At 42.4% G+C, this 19974-nt stretch overlaps 2 protein-coding genes across 2 annotated transcripts in view; one reads left to right on the forward strand and one right to left on the reverse strand.

Annotated features, from left to right (window-relative positions):
* Positions 1-800: 800 nt before the first annotated feature.
* cep83 (centrosomal protein 83) lies at positions 801-8912 on the forward strand. The gene is given in 17 exon segments (XM_038738915.1): positions 801-1185; positions 1344-1447; positions 1450-1549; positions 1732-1882; positions 2113-2205; positions 2943-3074; positions 3389-3640; positions 3828-3959; positions 4292-4406; positions 4766-4910; positions 5088-5237; positions 5761-5836; positions 5948-6105; positions 6685-6814; positions 6911-7014; positions 7309-7498; positions 8423-8912. Coding segments are annotated over 16 exon segments (2163 nt in total). The 5' UTR covers positions 801-1185; positions 1344-1350; the 3' UTR covers positions 8561-8912.
* plxnc1 (plexin C1) overlaps positions 8767-19974 on the reverse strand; it is a 31622-nt gene continuing 20414 nt past the window's right edge. The window contains exons 22-31 of the mRNA XM_038738913.1: positions 18355-18523; positions 16978-17078; positions 15839-15914; positions 14857-14891; positions 14602-14697; positions 13148-13311; positions 11290-11437; positions 10950-11090; positions 10784-10858; positions 8767-9534 (exon numbers count right to left, since the gene is read on the reverse strand). Coding sequence (XP_038594841.1) covers positions 9430-9534; positions 10784-10858; positions 10950-11090; positions 11290-11437; positions 13148-13311; positions 14602-14697; positions 14857-14891; positions 15839-15914; positions 16978-17078; positions 18355-18523 — 1110 coding nt within the window. The 3' untranslated portion in view covers positions 8767-9429. The remainder of the gene's footprint in view (positions 9535-10783; positions 10859-10949; positions 11091-11289; positions 11438-13147; positions 13312-14601; positions 14698-14856; positions 14892-15838; positions 15915-16977; positions 17079-18354; positions 18524-19974) is intronic.

A 19974-nucleotide genomic window follows, 5' to 3' on the forward strand; every position in this document is an offset into this window, starting at 1 on the left:
TTGCATCTGCTCAGCTGATTTCCATATATATGATATGCTTAACTTATTCAGTCAGTATGTAGAGTGGTATGTTTAGGCTTGAGTAGTTGATATATCAGTTAGATAGTTACTATAGTAATGTTAACTATGTACTATATGTACACAGCAAAAGCCAGTACGAAAGTCTTTTTCAACGAGAGAAATGCACGCTGGGAAAAGATTCCCATGATCCCACAGTTTGTAGTTTACAGATTAGCTAGCTAGCGCAGGCTAGCAGAGCAAAGTGAAAGCAGGGAAGCAAGAAGTCCAAACTGAACAAGAGGTAAGTGGCTTTCAGAAGGCAGCTGTTCAAGTGTGTAAGGTAAATGGCAGTGTGGTTTAACGATACTTTATGGGTTTGTAATTCGTTGATTGAAACTCAAATGGGCGCCGGGTTGTACATAACGTTATCCATGGTAGCAAGCTACATTCAGGTGTGCTAACGTTTACTGGTTAACTAACTTGCCAAGTTGCTGCTAAAGTTAGCTTGCATGTAGCTGTTTAGCTCGCCGCGTCGCTCAGAATTGTGTTTCATTGAGAAAACATTAGTGCGTGATGCGAATCGCTGCTTATTAATTGTAAATTGCCTCAGGTTTGCAAAGACAATGTCCAGCAGAGAGTGTCCGATAACGGATGCACTAAAGTTAGCTAGCGCTAGCCCTGTGTCCTGCATATTAAGTCGCTGGACTCGGAGCGCGACATTTGAATCAACTCGATGCTTTTGACAAACTACAGACTTAAGTCCGCAGGCAATCTAAGCTCATTATAATTCGCAATCACAACTCTCGATCCACAGGCCAGTGTTTGCGTAACCAGTTTAATGTTAGATTAACGTTACTAGGTTGTACTTGAAGAGAGCCCGAGATCAACAAACCTCATCAAGTTCAGTCGTGTGGTTTTCCTTTGTGACTTTGGCATATGAAACTACAGTTTGTGCAGTAATGATATCATTTTAAGTACATTTCCCCCCCTAAGCGGATGACATTGGTCTCAGAATTACCTCCGAGATAGGATGCTTAATGTTAAGTGGCTCAAGTGGTTTTAGTAGTGTTGCAATCACAGAGTAGCGCCAACCAATCACTTGAGATTGATTCATAGCCTCGCCTTGACTGCTAAGAGGTTGTGATGTTAACAAGAAGCTGGGGGACTCTTCTCAAAGCCACCATGGTAACTAACTGACAACAAAGCCAGGCCTAATTCTTTAAGCACCTCGCCACATTTAAATAGATTGCAGGCAGTGTTTGCTCACTGTTAAAGAACGGAGGGCTTCCGACGCAGCAGCTTTTCTTTACTTCCTCCTGTCTCTTCCTCGCTCTTTCCTACAGAGGTGAAATGACCACCTCCGCCCTCGGCCAGTCTGCCCCTCTCGTCCCAAACCTGGAGCCTGGGATGGGGAGGTCAGCAGCCATGCTGGGGTTATCTGCTGGGTTGGGGGAGCAGAGATGGAGCTGCAGAAGATGCTAATCGATGAAAGGATGAAGTGCGAAAACCACAGGACCAACTACCAGACACTGAAGGCTGAACACACCAGGTACAGCTAAATCTTTTTAAATAGAAACATTTTGATCCTCTCAGCGGTCCTTATCTTTTGTGTCATGTTGTGTATGAATTATGAATCAAACCCTCCTGTTTTTCACCGTGCATCATGCTTCACAGTTTCCCTGTCGGTCTTCACTTTGCTCAGTCTCAGCACCACTTTCATTTTTTTTGCAGCTTGCAGGATGAGTTCACCCGGGCGCAGAGTGAACTGAAGCGCCTGCTGAGTGACAGACAGGCTCAGCAGGAGAAACTGCAGCTGCTGTTGGCCGAGCTCCGAGGGGAGCTGCTGGACAAAACCAGAGAGCTGGAGGATCTTCGAATGCAGGTAAACCAAACTCGAGACAAGAAAACCTCACACTACTGAAACTATGATACATTATGCTGCTCTTTGATTGATTAAAGGGCGGAACGAGATTCACAAAAGGACACATTTGTTTCTGGTGTGGCTGAGATTTTAGTTTTTAATGTAATAAATTAATAAATTGCCTCTGTGCAGTTAAACTTCCACTGACTGAACACAAGTGTGTGTGTGTGTGTGTGTGTGTGTGTGACCAGGTGATGACCCCTCAGCGGCTGGAGTTGCTCAGAGCTCAGGTGCAGCAGGAGATGGAGGCTCCTGTCAGAGAGAGATTCAGTAAACTGGAGGAGGTCGGTCTGTCTATCTGTTTCTGTCTGTTTCCATCTGTGTTCTTTGTACAAACAGCGGCTACTCACTTCAGCGTGTGAGAGAGAGAGAGAGAGAGAGAGCACTAGTATCTATGATAGTAACTACCCATTTACTTCAAATTTGTGTCTAGTTTACAATCCCCACTACATTATGTAATGTATACACATGAAATTATATATATATATATAACATTTTCTAAGCTTAGACATGGTAAACCTAGCTTGTCATGAATGGTTGTCCTGCTCTAAAGAGATGCTCTAAATGAAAAGAAATGGATGTACTGATTGATTTTCGAGGGATTAATTCCCTGGGGAAACATACATTACTTCCTGTCGGAGTTTGTGATTGACAGGAAGTCATATAATGTAATGCAGCTCTGATATAAAGACAGTAACAACGCTAAAACAGAATGTTCCTTTTAGGTTTGGTGTTATGGATTATGTCACCATATGGAATACTGTACATGAATAAACAGCTGTGGCATCTACTGCAGAAGGAAGTACATTTATCCTTCAGTACCTGCTGTAAATTGGCGTTAGCAGCTGTGACTATTAAGTCCATAGCAACGGTCAAGCGATTAGCATTGATTGCCTTTTGAAAGTCATTTGAAAGTCTGCGCTTTCAAGGGAACAGCAGCTCATTTCCATTGTGTGCTTGATTGCTACCTCTCTCCTCTCACTGATTTGGAGCTAATGTGTGTACTTGTGGTTCTTTTTAGGAGACAGAGAAATACAGGTCAGAGTACAACAAGCTGCGGTATGAGTTCACCTTCCTCAAGTCCCAGTTTGACCACCAGAGCGAAGAACATGCTCGTATACTGGAGGAGAGGAGGATCCGCTTTGAAGCAGAGGTAGGTTTGGTCGGTCAGAATTTTGGTTGTTCTATGCTCTTAAGTAAAATAATAGTGTGATGTCAAGTTGTTGTTATTCACAGGTGAAAGTACAGTAAGTCACATATTTAAATATTTGATATCTTTTCATGTGACAACACTGAAGAAATGACACTTTGCTACAATGTAAAGTAGTGAGTGTGCAGCTTGTATAACGGTGTAAATTTACTGTCCCCTCAAAATAACACATCACACAGCCATTAATGTCTAAACCGCTGGCAACAAATGTGAGATACTGTAGATGCTAATTTAAACGACCTCCCTCCTGTTGTCAGATATCTCGTCTGGAGAGGGATAGGGAAGACCTGGTGGCTCAATACCAGAGTTCAGACCCGCTGCGTGATGGGAAACGAGTGGAGGCTCTGCTGAGGGAGAAAGCCCAGCTCCACCTGCGCCTGAAGGGCCTGGAGGCAGAGGTGGCCGAGCTTCGCGCCCAGAAGGACAACTCGGGCCAACAGGCCGAGAACGTCCAACGCATTCAGATCAGACAGCTAACGGAGTCTCAGGCCACAGTGAAGTCTCTGGAGGTGAGACAGCAGCGGCCCTGCTGTCATGTTACAGGACTTAGGTTTTTTTTATTTATTAAGGAGGATCACATTATATCTCACATTAAGATTATAGGAGCTATAAAGGGGACAGGAAAAATCTACATAAAAATCTACATTTTTTTTTTTTTGGTGATTGTTGGATCTGATTGGTTGTTGGTTGTGACAGGCGGAGCGTCAGTCGCTGCGTCTGCAGCTGGAGCGGATGGAGAGCGAGCTTCATCTGACCCATGAGCAGAACAGCCAGCTCACAGGACGACTCCACAAAGCTGAGAGAGAAGCCAACTCCCTCACCTGCCAGGTACGCCGCACCTTGACCTCTAACATGTGTTATCCACTGCCATATCACGAGTATACACGGAGTCATTACAGAGCACTGTCTGGGCTTCATGGCGGGTTAAGTGAAAGGATTATAATGCATCAAGCTGGAAAGGTTTGCCAGTGATGGGAAACTTGTACCCTTTTGTCTACCCAGGTTTTGTTCACTTCCGTGGTTTTTGTCACAATGTGACTTCAAATCTGTGTTTTTATGGTTGTGAAATGCTCCTTCTATCTATCCAAATGTGGTTGAATTGTTAGACAGTCTTTATAAATGTCAAAAAAAGATAAATTATCTAATTTTCTGGTTCTCAGATTGAAAGTCTGAAGCACTCACATAAACTGGAGGTGGCCAGTGTCAAACTGGAGTGTACCCGCTCTAAAGGGGAGTTGGAGAGGGAGAGGGACACACTGCAGGGGCAGATTGACGGTATGGAGACACACACGCACACACGCACACACACCTGTGAGTAATCTGCAGAGAGAAATGGGCCACCCTCCTCGCTTGTCACGATATTTCAGCCTTTGATTTTGTATTCAGTCACTGGGTGGAAATTAGTCACCCCACCTCCCACCCACAGTCTTTTTTTTTCTTCACTAGCTGTCTAGAAAAAAGGTCAATAGTAAACACAAAAAATATTTGCTGCAGCAACAGATTCTTTGTTGTTCTTTGACTATTCATGGCCATAGGTTAGTTATTTTATTTGATCCAGACCTTAGTCTCTCAAAGCACAGAATAATTGTAACTTTTACAGTACCCTCAGTTTCTCACGGTAACTTGTGTCTCAGGTCTGCAGGCGGACGTGGAGGTGTTGAAGGCTGCGGTGGAGCGACACAAGGAAGTTCTGGTGGAGAAAGAGAGGGAGATGGTGAGGAAAGTGCAGTCTGCCCGCGAGGAGGAGTTCCGCAAAACTGCAACCTTGCACGAGGAAAAGTGAGAATCACCCTAATTTTATTTCAGTCATTGATCGTTCCAGCTAGGTGGATAATATAAATGCCTAATTGGTACAAAATCAAAAATGGCATTTCTGTGCAGCTCAGCCTTTACTTCTGCCTTTTCTGCCTGACTACATTTCATTTGAGAGGATTTGCAATTGATTTATGTTGTTAGGTTGGAGTTGGAGAACCGTCTCGCTGCTCTGGAACAGCAGAGAGCGCTGCAGGAAGCTGCAGACCACGCCCAGTCGGAGGATTGGGAGGAGCGTCTCCGTAGTGCACAACAAGGAGAGGAGTCGGCCCGCAGGGAACTGCAAAACCTAAGGTCAGCTTTGGACTGAATGTTGAGTGTTACTAAACCTGCACAGCTGCCTTAGTCAGTTACAGTCAGCAAACATCAATATGCCTTTTTTTAATGTAATATCCACATGTGTTATCTGCTACGTCTTATCTACGTGGTGATACGTACATTATAACTACCAAGCTCTGGGTTCACTTATTATTTTTAACTGAGAAGGAACTGTGCATGTAGAGGCCACAGTTTTTTTGCTGAAACAAATTTAGATGAAAGGAACGCTTCTCAGTTTCCTTTACAGACTCTTTGCTCTAGTTTCTGTTCCCATATAAACATTTTGTGGCCAACTGCTCAGAAAACATTGTGCCAGTTTTGCCATGCCCAGCTTGTGAGGATGTCGATGCCATTTTATACCATCATTTAGATTCTTATTTAGTGAAAATTACAGCACTGTAATCTTTAAGTTAGGTGTGCAATTGCCTATTGTGCAAGACAAAAGGGAAAAATAATAAAATGAACAACCAGAAAGATGTTTTTTTTTTTGTCTTTACAGAACCAAACTCCAGCAGCAAAGCTCACAGCTTGACGAGCTTGAGAGACAGAAAGCGGAGATTGCCGACCTACAGCAGGTGAGTCAACGTCAGCTATCTCAAAGTGTTATTTGTCCTGCAGTCGGCGTGCCACGACAAAACAAAAAAACCCAGGGGAGTGTGTGAATTTTTGTTTGTTTGACCCAACAGCAGAACCAGGAATTGAGTGTCCAGCTGGGGACACTGTCTCACTCTGAAAGTGACCTGATGGAGGCAAACCAGAGACTGAGAGGAACACTGGACAGAGTCCGGGAGGAGCTGAGGGCGGCCCGAGCCCAGGCTGAGAAGAGCCAGCACGAGGCAGAGAGGTACATCTGCTCTTGAAATAAATCCGCTAATCTTAACTATTTGGGCCTGGGGCGACTCACTCACATCACTGATTACGGTAAGACTTCAATTTTCATAACGTGCGTCGGCAGGGATTCCTCCAGAGAACAAGCTGCATCTGAAAAGACCTTGTCTATGACCATATAAAGTTTGGGAATATTTTAGACAACGAGGTGCTCTGTCAGCTTTATAAATTGGAAATGGTTTATCACAGCAGCACAACTGCTGCGTATGAACACTTGTGGCGGAAGACGGCTCCCCACACAAGCACAATATATTAGGATTATCAACACGAGGAACGCGTTCCTGATCAGGCATCTGACAGATGGGGTCTATTATTATTATTATTAATCATATCCTAACACAGCAGTGACATTTGGAAATTAGACTAATCATAAAATATGCTACTATCATTATCCTAATGTGCTTCGTGTGTCTCTTCAGATTAAGAATCAGATTAATTGATTAAAAAAATGATTATGCAGCCCTATTAACTATGAAACAGGACTCAATTAAAACACTCTCCCCCCCCCCCTTCTCTCTGTGTGTTGTTGCTCCAGGCTGGTGGAGGACCGTCAGGTGGAGTGGTTGGAGGAGAAACACAAGCTGCAGGAGCGAGCCGCTGGGCTGCAGCAGAAATACTCCCAGGTCAAAGAGAAACTGCAGAGGGCAGCAGCGGCCCAGAAGAAGGTACGGCCGCTCCCAGCCTCTTTACTTTCAGCAGATTGTGGAAACGCCTCATAACACTGTCTAGGAGCTAAACGTTGGTGTGGGTGTGTCGTGCAGAGGAAAACGCTGACGGAGAACAAAGAGAAGGGGCTGCATGATAAGATCCAGCTGCTGGAGGCCAAGATAGAGGAGCTGGAACTGGAAGCTGCTGCAGCCAAGAAGTAAACTTCAAATCTCTCATTTAATGAATGATATAATATAGTTAAGTTAACTGGCCAGGCGTTGCTGCTGTGTCACTGGTCAAACTTACTTTTTTCTTGAGGAACATGTCACCTTAATATTTTTATGATATTTCTTGTAGGAAATTTTGTCGAAGTTCACTTTCCCAAAAAGACATTAAGCAACCACACAGGAATCTACAAGGGAGCCAGTCACAGGCCTGCTTGTCATGTCTGGCCAACAGTGTGGAAAGTTGTCTAATTTCCAACTCCAAATTTCTGCCCCCCCCCGTGCAGACGTTCATCTTTCTCAGAGGAGCAAGCTCAACTCAGCAGACGGTTGAAGGAGCTGCAGCGACGACACAATGAGTTTCGACGCCTCCTATTTGGCGGCCAGGCTCCTTACGGTGCTGGCCCCGCCTTCCTGACCTCCTCACCTACCCCCTTCCTCCTCCTGGGGTCTGAAGGGCCATTCTCCAACATACCAGTAAGCATAACCAGCTGTTTGCATCAGACTGTAGTGTAGCTGGATGGTAACACTATGAATAGTTAAATGGCCACAAAAGTGACAGCTACAGAGACCAGTTTTTACACACAAAGATAGACAGACCCTGGGCCCTGTTTCAGAAAGCAGGTTTAGTGAAAACTCTGGGTTTGTTAAGCCTAAGATGAGGGAGAGTCTGGGTTATCGGTTTCAGAGACTTTAGATTTTAGTTCATTACCCAAACAAAATCTAAACCATGACTGCTTTTAAGATGCATCTGTCATCGATGTAAGGACAGAGACAACATCTCTGGACACCGTGGATTTATCCTCAGCACAGAATAAAATCTAAAAGCGACTCTGTGGACATTAAGGTTAGGCAGTCAGGATGGCAACAGTTACTGTAATGACACATTTATGTCTTTTTTCCATTCACACACCTTCTATCAGTTTCAACATAACTAGTTGATTGAACTAATTCTGATCAGCTGTTCTGAAACTTTTCACATCTCGGGCTTAATCAGCTCAGTTTGTTAAACCTGCTTTCTGAAACGGCGCCCAGCCCAATAAAGCTAACACACGTTGAGTTTTGAGGAAATTAAATGTCCCAGTCTTTTCCCCCCCTCTTCTCATAGCAACCTGTTATGTACTGAGCTGAGCTCCTGAAGTTACAAATGAACAAATGTTACGGTCATGAGAGTGAAATGAGGAAGATCAAATAATCACTGACAAACACAAGGTTTGGTAACAGTGAAACCCCACAGCCAATGTGAAACCTAAGGTTTATACAGACTTACCAAAGTGTGAATGAATCCAGAGGAAGCAGCATGCATGTGTGAAATACAGACTGTTTGAACAAGGCGTGTGGGTGTTGGTGTGATCGAGGGAAGCATTTCTGTAAAGTGCGTGTTTTCCCTCCATGCTGCAGGAGGAGCAGCATCAGAGGGAGCTTTCTCTGCTGCGGCGGCGGCTCGAGGATCTGGAAAGCGCCCAGCAGCAGCAGCTGGAGGAACTGGGATCTCTGGTGCAGAGGGACCGGGCCCTCACTCCCCAGCCTGACCTGTGACACCCCAACACTTCTTCCCACTGGACTTGCATTTGAAATACAGAGCGAGATGGCGTCCTGGTTGTCACATTGAGGACCCCAGCTGTGTTTTAGAAGCATTTAGAGCAGAAGCTTTATTTATTGCCATATTTCCATAAAAAAATGGAGAAATGAGAATGGATTTTCTCAGCATTTCTTCCCTTTTTTTAAGATTGACCACTAAATCCTCAGGGTTTGATGTTATATTGACATGTTTGTTGTTTACACACATTTGCTCTTAAGCCACTTGGGAAAGCTTTTTATACAGATGAGTGAATACAAAGTTTATACAGTCATTTCCAACAGGTTTTACTAAAATTGTATTGAAAAAAAACTTGTTTCCTGATATCTGTCTTTTGACTCTGTGTGTGGGATCTTGAGTAATGATTACAGTGAACCCAGTACAGTGAAAAACAACTGTTATTAACTGAACAGATTTGTTGCCACACAATACTGTGAAACTGCAGAACTACATCCATCTGACACAAGACTGGTCGGCAGACGTGTTACAAAACTGCATTCAGTCAAGTCCTTTAATATAAGCAGGTGATATGCGCCTCGCTTCATTGTCTTCAAAGGTGGCCATTTTTATGCCATAAACATCCCAGGATTCAGAGTTTCCAACAGACTTTGTCACGTCAGGGCAGATGACGCTGTGAAAAGCATCAAGACAAAAACTCTGCTATGGTTAGCAGCTCCCTTTCAGCTCCTCTGGAACTGTTTAAATCGGGATGTTCTCTCCATCATAGTAGCAGGGCAGGATGCATGCTGGACAAATGTCTGACAGCTTTTGCTGAGTTTTCCTCTCCTCATGTCATCTGTAGTTCATTTATAAGTGCAAGGATGGTCGCTCAGTTCCAGGAGCAGCTTTTTAGTCCATCAAACAAGTTTTTAACATGATTTAGCTGCTCCTTCAGGTCATCAGGGGCCCCGTTTTGGTCCAGCTTATCTTGGATCTGTAGAAAAGGCAAAAGTACCCAAAAGAGCCATTTTAAGACATTTTACAGGCATATTATAAATCCACATTTTACTACAATCTAGTCAAAATTCTGTCAGTGGCGTGGGGTATATTTCAGGCACACCTTCCAATAAAAAGTGTTAGCCTGTGTCATTAAGATGTAAATTTAAGCCTCAACACCAGACAGCACATGCAGCTCAACAAGCCTTTTCCTGTGGTACTGTGTTGTAGAATGTTTCAGTTCATAAAAAAACAACTGGTGGGAGCTTGTTCGGTAATGCCGCTTGTTTATTTGTATTAGGCTATTCCTCAAAGGCTTTTGAAGAGGAGCTGCGCTGCAAATGAGAGCAGGAAATGAAAACCTGATAAACGAAGCAAAGGGAAATCAGAAGGTTCAAAATCTCATTTCCTCTCCACACGGGGCCTCGTGACACTCGTGTCACTTTCATAAGCAAAGTCGCTCTCGGCTGTTGTCAACATCTCAGATGTTTCTAAGGAGATGGCATCTAAAATGAGGGTAAACCACTGATGTGGTGCTCATGAAGCAGAAATCACCACCATAAATAAACATGTCTAAAATATTAACACAATAATCTCTTAAGGAAAAAGGGCTGGTATGACACCTCTCTAGTATTCTGACTACTTAAAGCTCTTTTGCCAACGGCTCATCACACTGGAACAGATGTTCATAGACACACTCACACTTTGGGTTTAGTATCTTGCCCAAGAGTCACGTTGACCTTCTGATCAGTAGATAAGCCACTAATTCTAAGCCGCAGCTCCCTTTTAACACCACTATGTTGTGAGGTCAAATTAGATTTATGATTCACTAGTTTAACAGTTCAGATCTGTTGTCACCCACACATCACACAGACATATTTGCAATTGATAGTGAAAAAGCAAAAGACATGGATTTTTATAATACAAAATCAGACCCAAAATCATACAACTTACAACTTTTTATAGTCAAACTGAAATAGGTCAGTCTGTCAGCCAGCTCTACTGAAGGGTGTCAACATGAATGACAGCGAGTGTTCACACTAACTAAAATATTTTTGCAACAAAACCAGACGTGGCATCTCCAACATCCTCATCAGTTCATACTGGTCATCGTCTAAGGGTTTCACTCTCCTTTAAAAACCATCTAAAAACATCCAAAGTGATTTGAAACTAAACATGAAAACCTAACACCATGAAAGTGAAAAGAAAAATGTGCACGAGCTAGTCTGGAAGTGAAAAGAACTGACCTCTGTGAAGTATCGCTTGATAAATTTGTAGAGCTCTCTGAGGGCGGCAGCATCGTTGAACTCGTTTTCATGTTTCTGAAATGAAAACAAACACCTATCCACTCACTGTCCTTCCATCACAGCGCCACTTTAAATTAAAAAAAAGATGTACTGAATTGGACGTTACCTTTGACTCGTCCAGCAGGAAGTCCTTGAATTCTGAGTCTGTGAGTGGAGACTGTTCTCTGATCTGCTTGTAGTAAGCCTTTACTTCCTGTTTGAACTTGGGAATGTCTTTGGCATAGAGGAGCTTGTTGGTAGGTGCATGCTGGAACACAGTAAGATTCAAGGAAGAGTGTCAAGCAAACTTCTTTGCATTCATAGGTGCAAACCTCCTTTGGGTAGATGCACGATTTTGCTTTCTTTTTAAGATTGACCGACTTTTGGTTTCACCCCTGCATGCTGTCTGAACAAACAAAGGGAAACTGGACTTCCTGCAATAATACACTTTGACACGTGGACTTTACCTTCCCCAGCTGGGTCTCACTAAGAGAGAAGGAGTCCATGAAGGCCTGAGCGATGACAGAAAGGCAGCCGTCCAAATGTGGTGTCTTCTCAATGTCAAAAACAAACTGGGGGTTCTTCAGGATGTTGACCCAGAAGCGTAGAGGCAAACTGGTAGCAGGACGACAGTTACCAGGGAAGAAAAACAGGTTTTTAGTAGACATGCTCAAGGTCATATACCACTGCACTACATACAGGTGCTGGTCATATAATTAGAATATCATCAAAAAGTTGATTTATTTCAGTAATTCCATTCAAAAAGTGAAACTTGGATATTATATTCATTCATTCCACACAGACTGATATATTTCAAGTGTTCATTCCTTTTAATTTTGATGATTATAACTGACAACTAATGAAAAGCCCAAAATCAGTATCTCAGAAAATTTGAATATTGTGAAAAGGTTCAATATTGAAGACACCTGGTGCCACACTGTAATCAGCTAATTAACTCAAAACACCTGCAAAGGCCTTTAAATGGTCACTCAATCTAGTTCTGTAGGCTACACAATCATGGGGAAGACTGCTGACTTGACAGCTGTCCAAAAGACGACCATTGACACCTTGCACAAGGAGGGCAAGACACAAAAGGTCATTGCTAAAGAGCTCTGTGTCCAAGCACGTTAATAGAGAGGCGAAGGGAAGGAAAAGATGTGGTAGAAAAAAGTGTACAAGCAATAGGGATAACCGCACCCTGGAGAGGATTGTGAAACAAAACCCATTCAACAATGTGGGGGAGATTCACAAAGAGTGGACTGCAGCTGAAGTCAGTGCTTCAAGAACCACCACGCACAGACGTATGCAAGACATGGGTTTCAGCTGTGGCATTCCTTGTGTCAAGCCACTCTTGAACAAGACACAGCGTCAGAAGCGTCTCGTCTGGGCTAAAGACAAAAAGGACTGGACTGCTGCTGAGTGGTCCACAGTTATGTTCTCTGATGAAAGTAAATGTTGCATTTCCTTTGGAAATCAAGAGAGGAGAGGCACAGAATCCACGTTGCTTGAAGTCCAGTGTAAAGTTTCCACAGTCAGTGATGGTTTGGGGTGCCATGTCATCTGCTGTTGTTGGTCCACTGTGTTTTCTGAGGTCCAAGGTCAACGCAGCCGTCTACCAGGAAGTTTTGGAGCACTTCATGCTTCCTGCTGCTGACCAACTTTATGGAGATGCAGATTTCATTTTCCAACAGGACTTGGCACCTGCACACAGTGCCAAAGCTACCAGTACCTGGTTTAAGGACCATGGTATCCCTGTTCTTAATTGGCCAGCAAACTGGCCTGACCTTAACCCTATAGAAAATCTATGGGGTATTGTGAAGAGGAAGATGCGATACGCCAGACCCAACAATGCAGAAGAGCTGAAGGCCACTATCAGAGCAACCTGGGCTCTCATAACACCTGAGCAGTGCCACAGACTGATGGACTCCATGCCACGCCGCATTGCTGCAGTAATTCAGGCAAAAGGAGCCCCAACTAAGTATTGAGTGCTGTACATGCTCATACTTTTCATGTTCATACTTTTCAGTTGGCCAACATTTCTAAAAATCCTTTTTTTGTATTGGTCTTAAGTAATATTCAAATTTTCAGAGATACTGAATTTCGGGATTTTCATTAGTTGTCAGTTTTAATCATCACAATTAAATGAAATAAACATTTGAAATATATCAGTCTGTGTGTAATGAATGAATATAATATCCAATTTTTGAATGGAATTACTGAAATAAATCAACTTCTTGATATTCTAATTATATGACCAGCACCTGTACATATTATTTTTTTGTTTGTTTCCTTCTGTCCACAGAGCTTTTGATGACTCAGCCATACCTGTTGGTCTTCCAGATGTGCAGGACATCTGGGTCGGCGATCTTCATGCTGTCTGCCTGAGCGTCCAGGAAGTCGAAGAAGTATTTGACAGCGTGTGGAACTCTGGAGTACGGCGTCCCCCAGATTGATCTGAACAGGTTCTCCACATATGAATGCACTGCCACCTAGAAGAGAAAAAACAAAATAATGTCCTTCTCTGCTGTGTAGTTCACAGTGAAAAGAAAAAATTACTGATGTTAAAGCATCTACAGGTAAGGAGCAGCAAACGAGATATTTCAAATTTTGTTTGAATTCTCTCCCCTCTGAAATAATCAGATATACACCCATTCTTTCACCAGAACTCTGCACTTTTAATTATTTATTTCCTCTTTTAAAAAAGGAAATATTAAGTGTCATCTACTTTCTTATCTGACAAAAACCTCTCCAAATAAAAAAAAAAAGAGGTCACCACAACAGGAAGTGTTTCAGCCGCACATTTGCAGTTGTCCATCTCGAACGTGTCTGACAGAACAGATACACTTCTATTTTAATCAGTGAGGCTGCACACAGGCCATGTAAAGGCTGCTGTTTAAATGCAATGTGAGGTCTATTTTTTCCTTCTAGTTTTACACGTGATTGTGTCTTCGATTCAGAGCTCTGCCAAAAAGCGGGTGACCTATACTCAGCACTGTGCGTGAATGCATCCTGTGTACACGGAGCACTGAAGCTGCTGCTGCTCTGCCAATGTGCTGCTCACGCTACGCCTCCTGTGTAGACAAGAGTAACAGCAATAGCACGCTTCCTCTGCAACATTAACACCGCTACAGATGGTAAACATAACTGTGTAAGAGACTGAGACTGGTATCAGTTCTGCTAGTGCAGGTGCTAGAGTTTTGACTGGAAGAAAGAAAGGACAGCACATTGCTCCTGTTCTGGCTCACCTATGTTAGTTACCAGAATCAATTTCAAAATCTTACTATTTGTTTTTACAGCCTTAAATGGATTAGCTCCACAATACATCGCTGATCTGCTAACTCCATATTCTTCCAGGCTTTCTCTGTTGCTGCTCCCTGGAACAGCCTGCCGTCTCACATTAAGTCCTGTTCCACTATTGACATTTTTATATCCAATTCAAAGTCCAATCTTTTTTCTCTTGCCTTTAGTTCTGCCCCACTAGATTTTCTCAAGTCCTCTCTCATTTCTAACGTCCTCTTACTGTGTTTTATTCTGTCACTGGTTTTATTCTATTTCACACTTCTCACCTTTAAAAAAACAAATATCATATTTTATCATGTTTGTTGTGTTGGGTTTCCATTTTTAGTCTTACCTTCTCTGTGTTACTGCATTATCGTATACTGAGATAGATTCTAACCCATCTCCCCTGAACGGAAAGTGCTCATCTGCCGTTTTCAGATGTGCTATATAAAACTAGTGTTGGTACGTGCTGAAGTAAAATGAGCCATTGTTCCCCTTGCCTTGGTGGAGAGCAGCTTGGTGAGGTGCACTTCCTTTAGTTTTAACTTCTTCCTCTCTGGGTTCTTTCGTTGGTCCTCGTCTACATCGGGATCAATCTGCGGAAAAGAACCATCAAACACCCTTACATTGATTAACCTCACTACCCTTATAACATTTAGTGTTATGCACACATGTGCGGTGTTGAAAATGTCCCTGTCTTGTAAACTGATGTGATGATTCACCTGTGCAAACAAAGAAAAAAAACACAAACTTACCAAGTGGAAGTATTTTCCAGCGAAGTTCTCGTCATCTAAAAGTAAAACAAATGAACAGCAATCATTAACATCATCATTATTAGAAATCAACTTCCTCTTCTGCCATCTAGAACCTAGTTCAGTGGTTCCAAATGTATTAAAAATAATTCAGCGCTGCTTGTGTTCCAACTAACAGCTAGGATGTTAGTCCACTACAGTGTAAAAAAAAAAAAAATAATAATTTCAAACTCACAATGTCCACTTTTGTGTTACAAAATAATCTCAACTCAAGGTCCACCTGCTGGCCGTTTATGAGCTTTCAACTGCATCTCAAGGTCTCTGGACTCCGGCGTCAAGTCATGTCCCGTGTTCCAGTTTTTTAGGACACATGATGGCAACTCAGCCAGTTCCATTTGCTGATCAAGACTGTAAGAAGTGGTTAGAAGCTCAGAAAAAACTAGTAAGAAGACCTTGAGTGAAGATTATTTTGCCACATGTACTGATGCCATGGTCAAGAATAAACTATGAGAACAGTTTTCATGGCTGGTACAAAAAGTACCACAAGCTGACTGGACCCATTTGATGCTTAGAGAGTGAAGTTGATTGTAAACTCTGAAGTCTGTTATTTCCAATTAAAGATACCTCATTTTAACTTCCTGGCTATAGCTTATTGATATCGCCTCATCAGTAAGCTACTCTGAATACAGGACCCACCAACTGTTTTCCTCTTAGTAAAATTAATTGAACAGATTAAGATTAACATTTGAGATCCAACTGGCAGGCATATTTCTTAACTTTGGACTGAGCCAGGCAAGCCGTATGTCTTCCAGTCTCTATGCTAAGCTAAAATAATTCCCCCCTGGGTCTATCTTCATATTAGTGCGCAGAGTGTCCTATTGATCTTCTCATCTACTCTTGTTGAAAAATAAAAGCGAATATGCATATTTTACAAAACTATCCCTGCATGTGTAATGTGAACAGAGTTTCCCTTCTCAGCTCTTACCCTTCAGACTTCCCTGCGGGCTCAGAGGAGGATGAGTTTTCTTAGAAAGCACTTTGATTGTCGCTCCATCAGGAACCTACAGAGGTGCAAACAGACCATCCCACAGAAAGGTTCATAAATGACATCTTCTTTCATTTTGAAACCTTGCTGTGAAATTAGTGAGCTGGGAACAAACACTCGTACCACTCCCCTACACTTCAGAAGGCTTACATTTCTAATGTAGTGGGTAGCTTTTGAGGAACTTAGAACGTCTTCACTTGATATTTGCTAGAAGAAAGATTTTTTCAGTTGCAGGATGGCTTTGGCCAACACAGTCCAGGCCACCAGGTTTTCACTCGTGGGGCAGAGTTTATCTTTCCCAGGCTCTGAGGGTACTGATGGATAGGAGATGCATAGCACAAGAAGACTCCCTTGATCCCATTAAGAAGCCATTAGGAACCACTCTTCCTCCAGTACATTTCTTTCCGTTGATATAAAAACTCTCTCTAGGCAGCTTTATTGACAAAGTGAGATGGAGTACAGCTTCCCATCTTCTCTCAGTGAGATGCAATACGGTTGTTGCCCACAGGAAATGATTCAATTTAACAACAAAGTAATGAAAGTAAAAGTACATTTTTGAGTTACTTTCCATGAACAACTGTGTTCAGTACACAGAGAGCTGATGTCAGATCATCTGCCACCTCTGTAAAGGGTTTTTGTGTCACCTTTTAGATGTTTTTACATTTAAAACAGCTACTTCTCCTCTTCTGGTTCCTCCTGCATGTGAAACTATGCAGCCTTTTCCTTTAAGATTAAAGTTGTCTATGCGCTATATTAAAAGGGAGGTATTTGCAATGATTGATTTGTTTTTTAGATTTTGAATCCAGTTTCTGTATGCATACTCTCCTCCTGTAGGCAGGAACGCAACAATAATACTCAAAGTGAGAGGAGATTTCCTCCAACTGACAGAGAACCAGCTTTTTTCAGTGTTGTGGCCGTGTTTCTGTTCAGTTTCACCTCAGCAGCATCCTCTTTTCAGCCCACGCCACAACATAACACAAACAGAAACATCTGCTCAGTTTCTGCAAGAGAATACAGTATGACTCTCTTCTTCCACTTACACAATGCTTTTTTCCCCCTCTAATACTCCTATTTCTCACCTTGTAGTGCTTCAGTGTATTGAGCATTGTCACGTCCCCGATGACCTCCGAACTCGCGTCCACTTCCTCAAGAGGGACAAACAATCCATCCTTCTCATACTCTGGCGAGAAAAAGTGACCAAGTTAGAATGAAATGGGTTTTTTTTCAAAAAGACATTAATCTTCAAAAATATATGGTTTAATTTTTATAAGAGGCGCAGTAATTTCCTAAGACAGCCCGGCACTGTAGTTTGAAGCATATACAAAGAGGAGGAAATAATACACTTACTGGGAACCATTTTCTGCCTAAGATTAATACCCATTTGATGCACCACCATGATGATGTATGTGGGACTGGCATAATAACCATGTTCACGGTAATGAAGGAACATGTAAATCAGTGCATCGTGGGGCACTTTGATGTATTTTTAAAAACACTGTTCAAAAAATGACCACTTAATCATCACAGTATAACATCATGTCAGTTAAACTTCAGGGATTTGAATCTGTGCAGTTAGGAGGCATAAATGATTGTGAATCAGTGCCACCTGTTTTGGTGCAAATGTAAGTGATAATAGGTGTGAGTTCAGCGCTGACAAAACATTTTTTTTTCTCCACGGGAACGGTGGTGCCTTGAACACCCTGTTGTGCACGCAAGTGCATTGCATTTCCCTGCCTTTTTAACACCTTTGTGTTTACAAACTTGTCGCCGCTGTTTGGGTAACACCTGTGACATGCCCACCAAACAGAAGGAAACATACTTAGAAGCCTGTTGCGGAACGTTACACAACGAGGAAACATGTCGTTCAATCTGAAAAAGTGGCAAACCAGTGCAAAAGATCTTGAGATTGAACTTGCCCCAAGCGCACTGGAGAGGCAACAGCAAGACAACCCCCAAAGAGGAAATGGTTTTGCAGCCGGTGGCTACAGACACTTGCTCTCTCCTTATCCTACCTGTCTGATTGTTCTCTAGTTCTGCATTTTGCTAGTGTCCTTCTCACTGCTGGTAGCATGAGGCGGTACCTCCAGCCCATTCAGGTTGCACAGGTAGTCTAGCTTCTCCAAGTTGGATCAGCGTGTAATTTCAATTTTTTTTACCTTTATTTCGGTGTGATTTTGAATCCAGCCCTCAATCGGTTGGTTGTGTTATGTATAGTACAGATTTTGAACTCTGAAGTATTTCCTTCATGGAGATCTGATGTGTGATTAATGTATTTCTCATTTTTTTTGAGCAGTGTAGTTTTTGGACAACACTGGAGCTCTGTGGCAGATGAAGAAAGTAGATCCGGCTTCGTCTACATAGGCAACACTTAGCACTGGTTCATGGTTAGTTTTGATCTTTAGTGTAATCTCAGTATTTAAAAGACACAGGACTAAAGAGACTGTGCTGGTTCTTACCGACACAAACGTCCCTGATGGGGCTGCTGAAGGGGAAACCAAACTTGGCCTTGAAGGTGGACAGGATTTTCTCTTTGACTTGCTCTATTGTGTCACAGCTGAGAGCTTTGACCTCCAGAGGCTCGCTGACCTCTCCGTCACTGCCCACTGCAAACAGCACCTTGAGCTTCTGTAGAAAGCAAACAGAAAATCGACAAAATTGACATTGACTTTTTGCTAATTACTGGTCGAGAGATCTTTACAGCCTGCTAACAACTATCTCCGTTGTAGAATCCATGTCAGTCTATGTGTGAATGGTTACTAAAAAGCTCAGCACACTAGCACATGCACACAGCTGCTTGCAATCCCACTTGTCAGAAACCACCAAAATAACCACTCATGCTAACCTCAGATTTCCCATCATGCAGAAACTGAACCAAAGCCTCAAAACAAAAGAAGTTTCATATTCCAACACATTAATTTGAGGTAAAGTGTGGTTAATGAAAGGCTTTAACAGCAGTGTTGTTCGAATTAATGTACCATTAGTCTCCATCTTGTTTCTTTTCTACAGTTTTGTGGCTTATGCACACACAGTATAATGGCTGTAAACGTGCACTAAAGTGAGATGGTGTTTGTTAGATTAGATAAAATGTTCAAGACAGCTGTGTGTGTTGGGTCACTGTAGCAGCAGAGGGAAGGAAATAGAAATGAAGAGTAACACAGAATACCGAGGATGTTTTACATAAGAAATGCACAGGGGATGATTCAAATGAAATTACTGTTGCAGGTTTGTAGACATTTGCAGATTGTGTTCATGTGTCGACTAATGCAAACGTACATTTTATATGCCAAAATCCAAAAAAACCTTTGGCAGAATTACTGTTGCAGTTGGCATGGTTCCTAAACTATAAAAAACTTTAAATATGTGTGCCTAAAAAAAACAACCACAGTTATAATTTGTAAACGGTTTAACACCCTAAAACTCATCAGGACTGTGTGGGTGGTTTCATTGGATTAGATTGACAGTGGCCTGGCAACATAATCAAACAACTCAGTGGAGTTTTTCAGTGGAGACCCGCCTACTTCAGACTAAAGACACAAATACAGAAATGTTTCATGTGAATAAAACAAAACTGGTCCAACTTGTGAAGAATAGAAAGTTTGTTTATGAAGGACCACATCGCTCAAAGAACAATACAGACTGAGAGGAGAATGTATGTTTTCAGGGCCTTTAAGATTATTATACCAACATATGTCACTTTATCTATATCATTTTGATTTGACCTTGTTATATGAGACTGACGTCAGTATTTGCAGGCTCCAGCAGCTGCAGTTCCATGAACTTCGCTGGCAAACATAGCATTACAAAGAATATGATTACAAAAGGGCAAAATAAAGTTGGGATTCAGTTTCAAGTATCTGTGCATGCCAGCTCATGCTTGGCCACTTACTCATATTTTCCTTCTCTCTCAGTTTTAATGGTATTTCAATGCTTTATGAAAATCATGGGTCCATCCCTTACAGCTGGGCTGTGTCTGATCTGCATTAAACCATGTTGTTTTGAATGGGGTTTAAAAGAAACACCAGTAAGTGCAACAATGCTGCGTGTCAGATTTCATCTAATACTTTAGATACATTTTC

This window comes from Micropterus salmoides, unplaced genomic scaffold, assembly GCF_014851395.1.
Source record: "Micropterus salmoides isolate LMB-PRFRI ecotype aquatic unplaced genomic scaffold, ASM1485139v1 Ms_hic_scaffold_23, whole genome shotgun sequence".
Taxonomy (NCBI): Eukaryota; Metazoa; Chordata; class Actinopteri; order Centrarchiformes; family Centrarchidae; genus Micropterus; species Micropterus salmoides.